The sequence below is a fragment of the Lacerta agilis genome, chromosome 7 (genome assembly GCF_009819535.1).
Source record: "Lacerta agilis isolate rLacAgi1 chromosome 7, rLacAgi1.pri, whole genome shotgun sequence".
Lineage (NCBI taxonomy): Eukaryota > Metazoa > Chordata > Lepidosauria > Squamata > Lacertidae > Lacerta > Lacerta agilis.
Genome location: NC_046318.1, coordinates 40,105,056 through 40,123,687, shown reverse-complemented (window position 1 = coordinate 40,123,687; position 18,632 = coordinate 40,105,056). Strand labels below are relative to the sequence as shown.

General features: G+C 39.5%; 1 protein-coding gene across 4 annotated transcripts in view; it reads left to right on the top strand.

Annotated features, from left to right (window-relative positions):
* ARHGAP28 (Rho GTPase activating protein 28) overlaps positions 1–18,632 on the top strand; it is a 52,267-nt gene that overhangs the window by 27,931 nt on the left and 5,704 nt on the right. For all 4 annotated transcript variants that reach the window (XM_033154936.1, XM_033154937.1, XM_033154940.1 and 1 more), the window contains exons 2-11: positions 3,806–4,008; positions 5,905–6,122; positions 7,008–7,095; positions 8,377–8,534; positions 10,521–10,686; positions 11,737–11,828; positions 13,721–13,798; positions 15,263–15,425; positions 16,518–16,600; positions 18,053–18,250. In XM_033154936.1, coding sequence (XP_033010827.1) covers positions 3,806–4,008; positions 5,905–6,122; positions 7,008–7,095; positions 8,377–8,534; positions 10,521–10,686; positions 11,737–11,828; positions 13,721–13,798; positions 15,263–15,425; positions 16,518–16,600; positions 18,053–18,250 — 1,447 coding nt within the window. The remainder of the gene's footprint in view (positions 1–3,805; positions 4,009–5,904; positions 6,123–7,007; positions 7,096–8,376; positions 8,535–10,520; positions 10,687–11,736; positions 11,829–13,720; positions 13,799–15,262; positions 15,426–16,517; positions 16,601–18,052; positions 18,251–18,632) is intronic.

Below are 18,632 nucleotides of genomic sequence, written 5' to 3'. Positions count from 1 at the left end.
AGTTGTTCTGGCCATATGCAAAATAATGCAGATTTAATTGACCAAGCAATTAAAACACAATAAACAGTGGGTGAACTATGAGTATCCCTTATCACACGCCACCAGGTCAGTTGTCTACCTATCACTATGTAGCAATCTGGGGCTGCTGAAAATACCATGAAAAGTGCCAAGAAGACTGGTGATGATGAATCTGCTTTTTCTCCCACACTACTCCCTACCTGCTGTAAGGCAAAACTTTCTGTATCACACAACAACAAAGATTGGATGAAGAGACCACAGAGAAACAGAGCAAGAGAAGCTGAGGCTGCAAACAGCTCCCTGCTCTGGGAGACGTAAAAGATATGTTTTGGTTGCTAGGTGGCAACTACCAGTTGCATTCACACACCAAATTGCCCATTCCTTGGTATGTTTTGGTAGTGCATCATCTGTGACCATATGACCACTTAATTGTGGGGTGGTTGTTGTTTCATATTCTGTGTCCAAGACTTCTTTGGATTTCATACAAGAGCGATTAGTGAAACATTAACATGTCAGAAACAGCAAATGTTTTCAAGCAATGCTGAAGCACAAATGAGATTTTCCACCTGAAACTAATGTAACATCATATTCTAAGTTTCTCAATCTCTTAAAAATGCAACCTGTGAATGATTTCTAAGTCAATGAAAGGAAGAACTGAGGCAGGTGAGCTCTGATGTAGAACAACAGTGGGATTCTTTGTTGTACAATGTTTATCTTCTAATGTAATTGCTTTGAAACAATGCACTCCTAATTTGCCATTTCCTCATTTTTGTGTACATGAGCACATGTGCACACTGCTCAGGCTTGCATCCCAGAGAGGCAGGGTGAACATAATGGGTATAAAGCAAGAATTCATCACTTGTGGATGAAACAGCGCTCCTCGCTTATCCTGGCTGCTCATCAAGATAGCTTTTCTCGGAGACATTAGGCTTTACTTTCTGCAGCAATAAAGCTGCCAATAAAGCAAAATTAAGGCAACAACTATGACAAACTCCAAGGAAATTACCAGGTAGCCATACAAATACAGAGTTTTACTAGATGTCCATATTTATTGTAAATTATTCAGTTTAATTTGTAGAAAGAGCAATAGTTTAGTGATAGAGAACGTGCTATGCATGTAGAAGGACCCAGATACATTCCCTGGTGTCTTCAGTATCTTTGGTAGAATTTTATGCTTGAAATATTAGTTGTTACAAGCTGGATGATATAGTTCTAGGCATTTATAATGCAGATGGACTATAACACAATAGTTGTGCATATGCTTTGTATGCAGAAGTTCCCCATTTCAATTCCTGGCTTCTCTGGGTTGAGGGTGAGTTAGCAAATGATAGCCTCTGCTAGAGAGTCTCTGTGAGTCAGCAGTAGCCAATGCTGGCTTAGATGACACGACTCAGTATGTGGTAGATCCATGGGTTAATATGCTGACTGAATAGCTAATGTAGTAGGGCTTTTGTGAGTTACAGATTAAAGACGTAGCCCTACTTCCTTTATGCTAACTGCTTTGGGGCAAACATTCATGATTACTGGAGCTTCCTATCCATGTAATGGCATACGATTGATTCTAAAGTTACAGTAAATGTAATAAAGTATTGCATGTCATCTTTAAATTACGCCTTTTCAGTATTTACCCAGACTAATTATTCTGCTTCATACTCAGTGCCTGAACATAATGATCCACTGCTATCCAAATAAGAATCCTCTCTATAGATGAGGATTAAATATGTCTGTTAACTACAATGTGGTTCTGTTGCTGCTCTTCTGTTCTATGGATTCTTCGCTATGCATCGCTTAATTGAATGGAAAGCGCAGTCATTCTGCTACCATTACTCAGCCTCTGATTAGGTGTCACTAAACCAGCTCTTTGTGTAGTATGATTTATTTAGCCTTGGAGTACATGATTGTAACTGCTAATTAGATTGATAAAGCCTATACAACAATCAATGTGTCTGATCGACTTTTAAATGTTGCACCAGTATTATGCGGAGACACAGTAAAAATCTATGTGTATCAGCAAGGAAAGTAACTAATCCCTGTTTTATTCCATTACTAATGGAAACATAATGGCCCATGAAGCTCATGATCTTTCTTTGCCAACAAAATGATTTCCCAGGGAGCTTTTCTTTTGCCTTTTTTTCTGGGATGAAGTTAATCTAAGACCAGGATGCCTTGGAACCATTTTAGTGCCTTGCTTATGCAATAAACACTTGGCAAATGGCAACTGCATGATGGTGTTTGTTTTACACTGGGGGGAATTCTCAACCTCACCAATCATCCAACCCAGTCAACACCATTCTATATATTTCCCACATATTTTATTGAATGCATCTGGCTTTAAACTGAACCCCACGGATCTTGCGTTGAGCTGTTCAAACTGATTTTGGCTGCGTGATCAACTTCACGGCAGTTGGAAGGTAGGTCAGGTCAATGGAATAAGCCAAACATTTTGAATTAATACACTAATGATAAATAATATTCCAGGTTAGCTGAATGGCAACAGTTTCACTTTCTTATACAGCAAGCCCAAAACTTATACACAGGTTATGTTCTGGGGGTGGTGCCTAAAGCCAAAATCGCGTACTGTATGGGGTTCAATGGCCGGCGGGATTGCCAAAGTCATTTTTCTTTTCTGTCCCCTTTAAAAAAAATTCTCTTCTTTGCCTTGCACGTAAAACTGAATACACACACATTAAATCTGAAGCTCAGTGACACAGGTTGCTTACTATCACAGTTCCATTTATAGTGCCATCACAACGCTGTCACATGTTAATGTGTTTCACATGTTTAACTTTCTGCATGCAAAAATAAAAATCAGTGCAAAAGTGAAGCTGCCCTAGGCTATTATCTGAAAAAATATTAACTAGAAATAATCTTTATTTCAATCAATAGGATTCCTGATAAAATGGTTTAGAGGCATGCCAGTATTAGTAATGAGTATGTGTCTGACTTTCACCTATTATTTTGAGCAAATTGCAAATACTTCTGCAATTTAGAGATCACTGATGTATTTTATATTTTAAATTTGTGTTTAGTAGCTGTGATTTTGCCTGTGAGTGTGTTACATAGATTTGTTTAATATTGTTTGTTATTTTAGATTTTGCAAGCATTTCACAATCTGTTCTGTGTTTGTTATATGGTTGGTAGAACACCTTGTTGCTGGGACTATAAACTCTTTCTGCCTAATATGGGAGTGTGCATCACCAATTGGGGCTAACTGAAGTGATGAAGGTGTGAGGCATGGGGATGGCAAGGTTCATGGTCAGTATTCTCCCTCTGCGAGGCTGGAAACATTTTAATTCCTTCACAGTGACTGACAGAAAATGTAATCCAAGCAAGCCATATTATGCTCCTTATTCTCTTTAGCCATCAGGTAAAGGTTGAAAATACCTCTTCCAACCTATGGGCGGAAATTAAGCAGATATTGATTTAATGCTATGTGTAGCCAAACAACAAACAAGCAGGAAGACAGCTTTCTGCTTAAGCCTGAAGTTTCCTGGTTGATGGTTTGACAAACGATAAGTGGCTATGAGAGGCTTCAGATTCAGCCAGCGTAAGCGCTCAGCTGGTTTGAGGAAGTCAAAGTGACAGGTTTCCTGCTGAACTGGGGTTGAGAATATAAGAATGGCATAGCCATGGCTAAGCCGGGGGAGCCCCAGATCCACCTACTCCACTCACTCATTCCAGCAGATTTTGGATTTGGATTGTGCTGTCAAGTCTTTGTGAATACACTCAAAACTTGACTAGTAAGATGCTATTGTTTTTTAATTCTTTAATCTGTGTCTTTCTACAGGAAATCTCTTCCTCGATGCCAAAGAATTAACAGAATGCTGTCCAATGAATCCATGCGGCCTCCAGTGTACAGCCGCTCCAATTCTCAAGCCTCTGTTGACAGCACTTCTATGGAAGATTTCTGGTGTGAGGTAGAAAATATCAAAGAGAACACAGAAGATAGGCAAGATGAGCAAACCCTATTAGATGTCAAGGCTCCGGACGGTGTGTATAGACACTTCAAATGCATCCTTACATGTGCTTGCCTTACATTGTGCTGGCAAAATGGGACTTCGCCCCCTCTCCTCCACCTGTGCCCTCCCCAAATCTGCTTCAGAGAGCCAGGAGATTCCACAAAATGGCATGCAGGAGGAGGAGAGGGGTGATTGTTCTGTCAGGCAAGCAGAACTGCTTGTGCTGATGGAATGATGTCCTTAGCACAACATTAAATACAATCCATTACATCTGCTTTAGAATTGCAAATTCTTTGAGAAACTCCTTGTTCTACACAAAGAACTGGGTACAGTCTATAAGTAGTAAATTTCACAGCTTTCTGGACTGCACGTTATGTGTGTATAAAATATAGATGTAGTAATTTAAGATAAATGCAGATGTTCAATGACTGGTGCATGTATTGGGCACAATCCACCTGTGACAGTATGGGCCACAGTCTGTGCCATAAGAGAGGAGGGAGGGAGGCAAACAAACCAGGTAGCTCAGTCCCATCCTTCACCATTGCAACCACATTGATATATTTCTTCCCCCCCCCCAAAAAAAAAAATCTTGATCTGCTAAACAGTGCTTTAACATCTGGAACATTTTAAACTAATCTCACATTCTCTATCTATAGTGGGTAGATAGGTTAGGTAATAAATTAATTAAACATTGTGTGAATAAGGCCTCATACAAACTCAGGTTTTTGTAGGGTAGCGAGTTAACAGTTTTTTGAAAATATGTTCTTTTTTAAAAAGAAAACTTAAAGTTTTAAATATCTTCTCTATAGTCATGCAAGTTGTGTAGTTTTATAAAGTTGCCCTATAATACACCAAAGGCTGCACCTTAATTGGAGAATGGTTAGCTCACTCGTGTTTTTAAACAGTTATATCTTTAAAATCTTGGTGACTGTCCAGCCAGCATTAAGGTCATCTTTTCAGTCCCTCTGATTTCAAGTGGAGTAAATTCCCTGGAGCTAAGCAACTTTTTAACTCTCCCACTGAAATCAGCGAAGCAGGCAGAATGACCCAAAATGTGTTCATTTCTGAGTACTCCCACGTAGGTCAGTAGGACTTACTTCCTAGCAAGTCTGCTTAGCATTGCAGGTTTTAAAGTGCTTAACGTTGCCTAGATTATGCCCAGGCTCTCTAAATGTATCCCAAACAGAGATCCTTTATATATTGTATTTTTTTTTTAAAGTATGTGAAAGTACCATTGAGGTGACCTGGAGGTTAAATATCAGCTTGGAGACAGGAGAATGAGTTATTAGTCCTATTTGTGGTCTTCCAAACAGTTTCAGAAGACGCATACAGTTTCATTGGCCTCAGGGGCCGAATCAATGAGTTGGTCATGCTGCTATACTGAGATTGTGTTGATAAAGATTACGAGGAGGCATTCTCTCAGGCTGGGAGAGGGAAAACTTCACTTTCTTGGAGCAGATGGCAATTAAATTTCCTATGTCTGTGTCTGCAAGACTAGTCCAACATTTTCTGAGAGGCTTAAGAATTGGCTGGGATATGATTTTCTAATTTCCTTTTTTAATGTCTGTCACTTCTTTACTTTCCCCCCATAAAACTGTGGGTTCTGCTCAGCTAAATCATTGTGTATGTGGAAAGAGTTTCATGTGTACAATGGAATGTCCATCACCCTCTTTCCCCATACATCCTCCACTCCCACCCCCAATGATCTTAACACTCTCTGCTTACCTACTCTCTCAAGGCTTCCATTGCCCATTGGGGCCCAGCTCCCCATTTGAGGATCAACTGCCTCATGCAGATTTGAGGCCAGATGTTCTGAAGAGCAGGACTTATTAAGGAATTTTGTGCTGCTGCTGCTGCTGCTGCTGCTGCTGCTGCTTCCCTTTCCCACTCCTTATTGCCATATTAACACAAGCCTACTCTTCCACAGAAGGGGAGCTGGAAGCTGAATGGTTGCAAGATGTTGGTCTGTCTACATTAATATCAGGGTCTGAAGAGGAAGATGGAGAAGCGCTGCTTTCCACACTGACCCGCACTCAAGCAGCAGCAGTGCAAAAGAGATATAACACCTATACTCAAACCACGAGAAAGAAGAATAAACACGCAGTCAGAGATGTGCGTGATATTTTTGGTATTCATGACACGCCTGTAAGTAGTATGTTTATTACTTTGGAAATTGTTGGAACTTTCTTTTATTAAGGATAAGGGTTCGGTTTAAAGGGCCTTTGGGCATACTAGTGTGCACCTAAATGTTGAGGAAATGCACTGAAAACACACCTTGAATTTTCCAACCTGCAAGTTAAGCAAATGTGCATTTTTGCAGGAAAAAGTGCTCCATCAGTTTGCTTAGCTTTGTATAACCTGTCTCTGTTTAAGAGCCCATACATTAGGAGACTATATAAAGATGGTAATTAGTAGCAGAAACAAAAATATTCTGATAACCCTGAATGTGCAGAAGAGCAAACTTCTTTCCACCTGCTCTTGTGATATGGATTCATCTGAGGAACTGATGCATTGCATCTGTAATTCTGCCCATTCCCCCCCTCTTTTTTTTATTTGGTGCTTAGTGCACCCCAGATCCTAGACGCTCATGCATCTCTCTCACATCCACACCACAGACACCTGTCCCTTTCATAACAGACCATATATACCTCCCTCCCACCGCCTTCTCTCTCCTCTCTTTCACACTCACACACGTATATATCTTCCTTCCTCTGCCCAAGTGCATCTCTGCCTCATCCAGACCACACTTACACGCAGACCCTGTTCTCTCTGCATTCATCTCACTCTCTCACACACAGAGTGTACTTGAGCACTCCCTACACACTTTCAGAAAAGTCCCTCCATGGGTGAAGGAAGTGCATGTCATGTAAAAAAAAAATCAGCTGCCACCACCAATCAGGTGCCCATTAGGTGCCGATATCTATAATAACGCACCCCATAAAAAGTAAATCCTAGAAACAAAAATAAAACTCAACACAAACTTGATATTGCATCTTTGTATTAATAATTCTTGTGCTTTCTTGTCCTCAGCCCACATTCGAGGCCATACCAGTGTCACCTGTTACAACCAATGGCATCCAACTTCCTGCGCAGAAACCAGGTTGGGAAATGGTTAACTGTAAGTACACACTAAACAAACATGGGGATTCTTGGTCCATGGTAGTATTGCCTTATTTTATAGGCTATGATTTTATAGGCATAATTATCTCTCTGAGCAAGCCCTACCAAACTCACTGGGACTTCTGGTTTGAAACCCACTGTCAGTGTACTAAATGAGCAAAATATTTGTGCTTTTATTAGGTACTGCCATTGGCAAAGTGCTTATGGACTAATCCCAGTTAATATAGGTTGTGTTCGTAAATGACAAAGGGCACAGTCCCGCTAAAATCAAGCACTTTTAAGTTCCATTATTTCAGTGTTGGGGAGAAAAGCACATACAGCTTTCTGATAGCAGCACAGCTTCCGTCTTTTCTCCACTCCTTTTCCTCATCTCTTCCTCTCTAGGTCAGGGGTAGCCAGTGTGACGCCCTTCATATGTTCTGCCCTATAATTCCCATTCCATATGGCTGTGGCTGGTTGGGTCTGCAGTTCAACAACATCTGGAGAAAACTACTTTGGCTACTGCTGCTCTAGTCTTTTTGATGCAATGGCCTGTAGGCTATGCAAATAAAGTTTGTTGTCGTCCTGCTGCTCTAGCCAAGCCATTTCACATCCCTGGGTGCTGTATTGCTAATGCTGTTTACACTAAGCCAAGAGATGGGGTTATCTTGCTCCATCACTCAGTGGTAGCAATAGCAGGAGCAGCATTCTTCTGGGTACTCTTTAGGTAATGCACAAAGAATTATCTAGGTTACACCTAATGGTGCCGGTGTGCAGAATGCTCTAGCCCATGCTTCGCAAGGGGGATGCACAGAGTTGCATTTCTTGGAATTCCCTTACCCAGGTGTTCCTTTAATCGCTCATGCCGTAGCAATATGCCATTAAATGCCTCACCATTTCTTCACTGTCAGATGCTGTGTCTTCATCAGAAACTCAGTAAAGAACTGAAAGGAGATTTCAGTTACAAATATATGCAAGTCTTATGTGAACCTGCAAATGGCCTCCATCTATAGTTAGCCTTTGCTATAGGCAAACACTGATGGTTTAAAACAAGAGTGAAGAAGCTGTGGCTCTCCCAGATGTTGCTGGACTACAACACCCTCATGTCTAACCAATGCCTATGCTGGCTGGGGCTGATGGGAGTTGGAGTCCAGCAACAATTTAGAGCTAACAGTTTCCCACCCCAGTTTAAAGGTCTTCTGACTGGAATGATTGCTGCTTTCTCAGTGGCTAGCAGTTTTCTTTCTTTGTTATTCCTCTGCAGAGAACACAGTATTCATTAAAAATCTCTTAATTTTAGCTGGTAGCTGCCTAGAATGTGAATTCAATAAAGACAGTCAGTTGGTGAAAGAAGAGCTATCTTTTGAGGTCTCCTTCTCCGAATCAATTGTGGTTATTCCAAAGCACAGAGAATGGCACAAAAACCAAAGATTAAGAAAGGATGATTCTTCCTTGCCTGTAAGTTTAAGCTCTTCCTATTTCGACACTATTTAATCCTTCAGTTGGTTTCTTCTTTCCACCATAATGGTTATCTTAAAAAAAATTACAGTACCTTGTGTATGTTTTTGCTGGGGTTATGGGAGGGAGCAGACCTTGTTTTAAATGTTATGGTTGTAACAATTTTATCTGTGGTATTTACCGGTATCTTGTTAAGTTGCTTTGAGACTTCTTCTTTTGTATAATGTGACTTGCAACTATAAACAACAACAACGATGATGATGATAATAATGATGATGATGATGATGATGATAATGATGTTTGTTGGGTAGCTGCTAGAAGACTGGGGATGGTTGCCAGGTGAGTACCGGTAGGTTAGCGACAAGTTGCAGATGTGAAGTTACCAACATTGCCCACCCTGGGAGTTGCCTTGTTTTGGACGACCCACAATATTTTCATGTTGGAACAAAAGAAGCAATGCCCCTGACAGAAGTATGTCTCAGAAAATTACAAAAGAAAAGAAATAATCTGTTCATTTACTTCTTCCTTGAGTTCACTTCTTCACCTCCTTTTCTTTTTGTTAAAAAGAAATGCCTAATAAAGTAAAAGCATTGTTCATGGATCAATTTTAACATCAGTAAAGCTGGATCAAAATCAAAGTATGTCCTGAAGAATGGATGCTGCCTCAAGAATTTATCCATCCATTCCATTTCTCTACCAGTTTATATTATGGTGGGGGGGGGGGGGACGAGACTCAATGCAGTTTACAACCTACATTAAAACATCAAATAAAACATTACAGAAGAAAATCAAATATAAAAAAATGCATTCAAAGCAACATAATTGACAGGAAACTATTATCTTAAAAGATTTCAAAATGAGACGTTACAAAGGAAGGTCAAGGATATAATACACATTTAATGACAAAATAACAAGTGGCAAAATTGTGAGGGAAATCCCATAATATAAAAAACATGAACAAATAGCCTTTTTTCCCCTTACTGTTAAAACAAAATTTTAAAAGGATGAATGCCATAATTCATTGCCCTGCCAAGCTGTGTTGCTACACTACTGTAGCTGTCTCCTAGTAGTTTCAAAACAGAGTTTCATTTATGTAAATAATGCATGAACTCAGTTCTCAGCGGGTTTCTTTGCCCTTTAACATTAAAGTAATTTATTGTAATTGAATAATGCAGGCAAGATGGCCTGTGTTCAGACATTCTTGTATCTTAGTCCTGTACCAAAGCCATTAGACTTTCATCCCTCAGCTTTCCCTGGGGGTGCATAAACTTGTATCTGTATTCATTCCAAATTACTTCAGAGGTTCTCATAAGATGGGGAAAGACAAAAACTGCCCTTCCACACAGGTAGCCTATTATCTGTAGACTTTTATAACTGGTTGCCTGTCCTCTTATCATTCTGTGGAAGTAAAATATCATATGATTTCTAAAACCACAAACTCTGCATATGAATGTAGGGTCCAAAGAATTATGGAGCTTTCCGTAAGTTCTCTGCCTGAACACAATGCAATACTACAGGATGTGTTTCTGCCCTTGCCTATAAAGCTATTGTAGAATCCATTCTGTCACTCTCTGCCAACCTGGTATCCTCCAGAAGGTTTTTTATTTTATTTTATTACTACAATTCCTGGCAACCCATTCATGCCAAAATACATGGAAGCCCCAAGCTGGCAAGCTACCATGGTAAAACTGTAACAGTATTTCCTCCCGATTCTGTATGTGAATGCATGTTTTCTTTATAAAGTGGGAGATATTTAGCCCAATATTTATTTGGAAGGAAAACCCCCTAAGTTTAATGGGGTTTACACCAAAACATGTTTCATAGGATTACAGCCTTAATAGCATAATTGCATACTTAAGTCATAACTTAAGATTCAATAGTAGCGCAAACATATTTTAAGATGAAATTTTGCTCTCTCACACACAAAAAAATTATTATTTTTTCCCAAAACATTTAATTAAAGCAATTCTTTAACATATATTATAGAACTTTACGATTAGGAAAAGCCGTTTTGGACTGACAGAAGTTGGAGATTTGTCTCTTGATGACATGAAGAAAATTCGCTATCTCTCTCTGATTGAGCTAACAGCCTTCTATGATGCTTTAGGAATAGAGCTGAAGAGGAACCGAACTGAAAGAGTCAAAGGACGAGGTAACTGCATGTGTTGATGAAACCGTGGCTAATAAATAACTAAATAACTAAATAACTAAATAAAAGCAAAGGCTTCTGAGAATTTTATTAGTAAGTAAAATGATGTGTTTTTATTTTACATTTTAATTTTTTTATTAAATTACACAATACAAATATGCAGTAAGAAAAATAAAGAGATTGCAAGCAATTATATAACTAAAATACAATATCAGAGGCGATTCTACATTTTTATTGCTTTTTAAAACTGCAAATTCATTAAAGAAAAAGGAAGGAAAACCTGAAAGGAAAAAGGGAAAAAATAACCATAAGGACACACACACCCCAGCTCACATTAACAATGCATTTAAAAACCCATGCATCCATCTTAGGTTACACATTTTGATCAATAAATGACATCTGAATGCCCTAATATGTATCCAAGTGAAGTTGGTGTTTATACAAAGTATACTCAGAAGTGTGTTAAGGGCATCAAACCATTGCATAATAGATGGCAAGTATTCTTCCAGGTTAGAAGTACAAGTCTCTTAGCGACTATTAGACCATAGTGGCCATAAGATGTATTCTTGTCCTGCTGTTAATCCTGGAGTCAATACCAGGAAAGATCATTACACAGTCAGTCTGTGAACAGTTAGAAAAAGATGCTGTGATTACTAAGACCCAGCATGGGTTTCTTAAAAACAAATAATGCCAAACTAATCTCATTTCTTTCTTTTTTGATACAAATTACAAGCTTGATGGATCTAGGGAATGCTGTGGATGTAGTGTAGCTTGAATTCAGTAAGGCTTTTGACAAAGTCCCCCATTATATTAGTGCAGAGAAGCTGGTAGAATGTGGGCTGGATGAAGTAACTCTTAGGTTTGTTAACGTATAGAACTTAAATTGATAGCGCTTCACAGGACTTTACTGTATAATTTCCCCTATTTATTGTGAAGGGTTTTTTTTTTCCTTTTCTTTGGTTGTTCCTTTAACTGATATGCAAGTAATTTACATCATTTGTCAGCAACATGTTATTAATCAAGAGTCTCTCATTTTAAATTCTCTTTCTAAAGAAAATGGCCTTTTTGGTGTTCCACTAGCAGTCCTGCTGGAAAATGATCAGAAGAAGATTCCTGGAATAAAAGTTCCTCTCATCTTTCAGAAAGTGAGTGGAGCAAACTGACCTCAGTTCCTCACTCTTTGTGTGAATGTATCTTTCACTTTAGATGCATTTGAGCTTGAATCTTTATTGTGAGGTTTGAGGAAAATAACTGGGGTGACTTCTCATATAATTAATCCAATTCAATGTGCTGGTGATGACCTTTAAAGTCCTTAAAAAATATGGGACCAGGTGAACTGAGGATTACTTTTACTTGTACCAACCTGCCCATATCTCAAGATCTACTTCTCAGGCCCTTTGGATGCTCCCATCTTTAAAAATGATTAAATTGGTGTATACATGGAGAAGGGACTTTTCAGTTGTGGTTCCCAATTATGGAATGTGATTCCACATGAGTGCAATGAAACCCCATCCTTAAATCATTTTTAAAAGGGCCTTATGGACTTGTATTTATCATGGTCTTGGGGAGTTAATTAAGATCTGTAAATTACATATTGTATTTTAGAACTAACTGGGTTAGTTTTCTTTTATTGTATGTGTAAAGTCCTCGGTTAGTTGCTCATGAGTAACCAGGCAAAACTCCGACCTTTCCTTTAGTATTTTTATTGTGCATACTATGTACAGTGCAGAGCTAGAAAGTTCATGTCTGTATCAAACGTTGGCAGAATCTGGGAATGGCCCCTTCCGGTTCTGACCCCAACAAAAGAGTTTCGGTATACGAAAACCCTGCCTTCCATCCTTTCGTTTCACCCCTCGACGCCTTTGGGGAGACGGAAATTGTGTGCCTCCTTCCTCGCCCCTTGGGCTAGGGGAGTGTAGAGTCTCTCCAGCTTCCTCAGAGCCTCGACCCTCCATCCCCTGAGTCCCATGCCCCTCCCCACTGGAAGCCTCGCTGCTTCCTCCGCTGCTAGAGGAGGTGCTGCTGGTCAGGTGGGGCCAGGGCTCTCTGTAGCATCCTGAGAGCCCTTCCACTACCTTGCGCTGCTCCGGGGACAGTTCCCTGACATCATGGTATACTGACCTGTGTAGTATAACATACAATAAAAATGGTGTACACAGGTATTTTTAATATTTAAACATTTCGTTGTTGGAATTTATAGTTTTGCATTGCATACTATTGTAAAATGCTTTGGTGGTATTTTTGCCTTGAAGTGGTAGGAAAGTATTATTAATTATTAAATAAACATCTAGAAAGAACAGAGACATCTTAAAAATTCAATGCCAAAGTTGGCCTTTCTGAGTATTCCAAAACTACTGTATAAAAGTTGAATTATAGGCAATATAGCATCTTGTGGCACCTTAAACACTATGGCTGCAATTTAAACCATGTCTGCAATTTAACCACGTTAGCCGCAGTGGGGTTTAGGGCAGGGTTTAGGGCAGGGGTCAGCAAACTTTTTCAGCAAGGGGCCGGTCCACTGTCCCTCAGACCTTGTGGGGGACCAGACTATATTTTGGGGAAAAATAATGAATGAATTCCTATGCCCCACAAATTACCCAGAAATGCATTTTAAATAAAAGCACACATTCTACTCAAGTAAAAACATGCTGATTCCTGGACCGTCCGTGGGCTGGATTTAGAAGGCGATTGGGCCGGATCCGGCCGCTGGGCCTTAGTTTGCCTACCCATGGTTTAGGGTTTTACGGCATTTGTTGACATTTATTACATTTTTGGTCCTCAGGATGCCATGAGACACTTTGTTCTTTAATTTCACTTAAAAACTAGGATCCTTTTGTATAAAAAGCTGTACAGTGACTGGAGTATCTAGCTACAGATATAAAAATAGTGGAAGCTAGCCAATGAAAGAAAAATTACTAACTGTATGCTAGCTTCGCAGCCTTACCATTTCATGTTTTCAGAGACTTGAGTGTTCAACAAATTGTGAATGTTTCATTTCTGTACCAACAAACAGTATCTTTTGTCTGTGGTGCTTTAGCTGTTGCTCAAGCTTGAGGAGACGGGTCTGGAAACAGAAGGAATTCTTCGAGTGCCTGGATCTGCTTCAAGAGTTAAAGTACGTAGCTTTTTCTCACCTATTTTAAAAGACCAATGTAGCTTTCGAATACAGAAAGTGGGCAAGCTGTGTAAAAGCATTTGCTTGTGCAAGGCTGCATAAATCTATTTTGTATTACTAGTGCTTGCTTGAACTCAAGTCCACTGAAACTGGTAGGTCAAGATTCAGCTAAGCTGGACAGTGTGTGACCCAGATGGGGAAAAGAATGAAGACAAAATACTTAGGAGACAAGGTTTCATTGTTGAAGAGCAGTTATTGACACTGAAAATGCAAGCTGGCAAACGAGTGAGGTGGGTGCCCCTCCCCAAGGCCTGAGCAGCTGGTCATGGGATTTCAGATTTTTTAAAAACCTCGGCACCTTTGGCCTCTAACTGCTTGAGGCACAAATCTTGAAATATTTTACTATTTTTTTTATAATCATGCCTGACCTTTAATTTCCCTACATCAGTATGAGATGTGCAGTAACTACCCTTTTGTAAATTCTTCTTTAAGCAATTTCAATATTCCAGCATGTAAAATCTAAGCCTGCTCATAACAACCCTACCAAAACTCTTTATTTTCTTTTCCCCCTCAAGCTCCCTCCCAACCACCACACAAAGTCAGACTGTTGCTACACATTGTGTCTTTTGAGAACGATTAGCAAATACGGTTTTAAGTTGTCCTTTGGTGGTGTTGTGTTTTTTTTGTTTTTTTAAAAAAACTTACAATTACTAGCAGGGTAACATGACTAGTTTTTTTAATTTATGCATACGTGGTTTTGAAGTGGTTACATGAGAGTCATCAGAATTCCATTCTAGGCAACATAACTTTCCAGATGCATCTCAGCCCATGCCAGCGACACAAATTTTTATGTTTTGATTTGTTTGTAATCAGTTTCCTCCCTCCCTGCATTTTTTCTCCTTAAAAGGCATAATTAAAGCCCTTGTCTTCCTTTTGTTTTTAGCAATGTTGTCTGGTTTGTTTTGGAAGGACCCAGCCAGCTTATGTCACTGTGACTGCACACATTTTCTGTCCTAGTGGTGTGGGGAATAAAAATATTTGGGCTTTGTTGCCTGAGTCCCAAGTTGGAGTTCCCTGGTGCCTAATATTTATTTATTGTTTTGGCACATAACGGGTGTGTCCTGAGGGTTTTGTCTAATTTCCTCCATGTATCGACCACCCCTGAATTGGAACATCTTCCACCTACCAACAACAGCAGGTTAGTCTGCATTTTGACAGTTAACAGCTGAGAGTTATGGCTTTTTTTAAAAGCTACCTAAATAGGTACCAGATCATATTCAAGCCATATAAGATGATTTTCAGAAGCTTAAATTTAATAAGGGAAAGATTTGTTTATTTTTATTCTAGTGTTTGCTTTGATTCAGGATGTTACATTCTTGCCAAACAGGATATGGCAAAATTAAAAAGGCAGAATTCTCTTTATGAGCAGTAATTTATAAATGCCATTTTTGTCTTGTCCTGTAGAGCCTTCGCCAAGAAATTGAAGCAAAATTTGATGAAGATACATTTGACTGGGATCAGGTACGCAACAATGATGCAGCAGGTCTGCTGAAGATGTTTATACGAGACCTTCCAAGTCCACTGTTCACTGTGGAATATCTGCCTGCTTTCATCACATTAGTGGAAAGTAAGTAGAGAGGAATTAAAGTTGTTGAATTGTTGTTTTTAAAAGCAAGTCAGAGGGAGCAGGAAAAACTTCGTACATTGTCTCTGCATCCTCCAGAGTCACATAAGAGACCCTGAATACAATTTGAAGACATAAATATGCCAGAACATGGCAATACCAATATATATATTTACAAAGAAGTTTATATGGTGAACTGAGACTAACAGAACAATAAATCTATTACCTAATGATAACTGGGGCCTTTATACCATTAAGCAATGTGACAAAAATAAATTGAAAGTGAATTATATTGTTTTACCTTGAGACTGATAAGTACTATGTTATACAAAGGACTGCTTTGAACTACAGGGCAGGCTTTCTGAGATATCAAAGAAAAGCTGATGGGAAGCCTGAAGTGAAAGATGTCCTGCTTGTGACCCAAAGGATAAAAGTATGAAGGGAATTTATCCCTGAATACAAGGCTTCCTTCTAAGAGACTTGCTCCTTTGAAAACCAGAACAGACATTTTCTGTTTTAATTTATGTAGGATTATCAGCCTGATAGTATGTGTAAAGAAGAGAGAAAATGTTTGCTATTGAGTAAATCCCACTTTTAGTTTTTTGGGACTCATGGTACATTCAAGTAACTGGGTTGCAATCAACTAACTTTTACTCAGAGTAGACCTGCAGAAATTAATAAGACTTAAGTAAATCATGGCTGTTGATTTCCATGGGTAAAAGTTAGTTTAATACAACCTGCTGTGTGTAGGATTAAAGGGAGAGATTAAATGCAGAGCTAAGGAGGTCACAGTGTCAGCTCAAGCATTTCTGTTTGCCTGGTGGAATGATCTCCCCTCTCCTCCCCCCATGTGTGCTTCTGGGAGTTCCCCTTCCCACCCACCCCTCAGCCAGTTTGGGGTGTGTGGGTGCAGGGGGGAGAAGGGGGAAAGCTCACTTGTACTAGAAGATGACACTGCACAGGCTTTTACATCCAGCCCAAAGCCAGTATCTTGGGTATTACAGTAATTTTTTAAAAACCAAATAAATATAAAGTGCTGACTTTCCCCCCCCAGATGTTTTTTTAACAGACTCTCCTCCATCATTTTATTCTTAGAAATCTCCAAAGTCAAATTACAGCTACAAGCTTTGCATTTGCTGATCATGTTGCTTCCTGATGCCAGCAGGGACGCAGCCAAGGTAGGCACGTTGTTCAATGAGGTTTGCCATCTGTATTTGTTTATTTTTAAAAGAGCCAATTCTATATGTAGAACCAAGAAGCAAAAACTCCCCAGACTTGTCATTTTCCTTTCCTCAGCTCAGGAAAAGGCTTTCCTGTGGGGAAAGCATAGAGAAGGCTAGTTGAATTATTTCTGTAATTAATGGAACTCCTTCTTATGCAAGCTTACAAAAATGCTTCGCAGCAAGGTTTCTGTTTCTACACCCCGCCCCCCAGCACTCACCTGAAATGGCTGAAAATTACTGAGGCCCACCAGTCACAAAATGGTGGTAGAAGGGCAGAGCCAGTCACAGATTGGTGGCAGATGAAGACAGTTTGGCATAATCAGCTGACAGTTACTGACGTAGTTGTCTCCTCATATGTAATTCACCATTGGAAATTGCTAAATTATTTGCCACAGCATTTTCCTTGTGACAAGGAGTTCCATAGATCAGTTTTCCTCACGCTAAGTACAAATATTTGCTCTGAAGGTATTGTGTGACTGCCTCCCAGTTTACAAAGAATGTGTTCATGCAGAGACTCAAGTGAAGGCGGCCTTTTATATTTTTTTGCCCTTTCCACTGCCTCATACCTTTTGATGTGTTTTTACCTATCTTGTAATTTCTCCTCCCCTTCTTTTTTCACACCCAACTTTTAACTTCATCCCACAACCCAAAATACTATTTGTTATTATTAATAATAATAAATATCAACCTTTTATTTCACTTTCTAAATTCCTTCAACCCCTCTAGTCCTCCCCCCCCCCCCGAAGGAGAGAGACCTCCCTTCCCTTCTCTCCCCTGGAACTTCTTTGTCTTCCGGCCACCTTTTATCAGCATGCAAGGAGGCGCTGTCCTTGGTCCAATCAAAAGGCTATAGCATGGCTGTGCTGGCAAGAGAGGAGGCACTGGGAGACTGTGGTAGCACTCAGGCCCACCTGAAAGTGGCCCAGATCCCACCACTATGTCCACTGTTTTGGAAACATATCTTTACATAATATGTTTAGTGGAAGTACATGCAGGTCAAATTGAATAACTTGTTAAATAACATCAATGGCACTTTGATTTGCTATTCATGAATTACTGTGCACGCTAATTAATTTCAGGCATCCTTTGATGTTTATTTTGCAAGTGCCACAATTCAGTACTGAAATAAGCATAATTAAATCCATTGAAAACTCACCCCTAGCTTATGTGTAACTCAGTAGAACACGAGACTCTTAATCTCAGTGTTGTGAGTTCAAGCCCCATGTTGGGCAAAATATGCATTGCAAGGGGTTGGACTAGATGACCCTCACAGTCCCTTCCAACTCTACAATTCTATGATTCACTTCGGCTAAACTGAATAAAATTAATAGCCATGCAGGTCAGAAAACACCCTGAAGGGTCTCTTTGATCCAATAAATTGAGTCTGAGTAGCCTTCTCTCTACTAGGCCCTTTTACAGTTCTTGAAGAAGGTGGTTGCAAATGAAAGGAAAAACAAAATGACTTTATGGAATGTATCCATGATTGTTGCCCCAAACCTCTTCATCTACAAAGGCAAACGTGCAAACCAAGAAGAGATGCTGGCAGCAGCCACTACAGCACATGTCGTGAGACTTTTGATTAAATATCAGGATATCCTGTGGATGGTAAGCAAAAGTTTTTATTCTGTCTTATTATTAAGGTTAAATAGACTTATCACATCTTCGTAGAGCTCCTGTGATTTTAACTGATGGGTGCCGGGCAGAATTCAACAGACATATTTTCAAAACATGGAAATGCATTGATGGAGAATGCTTGTGGAGTTTATTCCTTGTTTTTTCTGAAGGCAGCCCTGTATAGGGTAGTTTTTCATATCTGACTTTTTATTATGTTTTTATATGTACCAGAAACTGTGGCTGAGCTGTAAATAATAACATTAATTAATCAATTATGCAAGCAAACTCCGAAGAAGCTCTGCCAAAAAGGTGATAAAACTGATGCTAGAGAATATGCTACCTTGATAATTCCAAGCAGTTAAGAATGTTTATA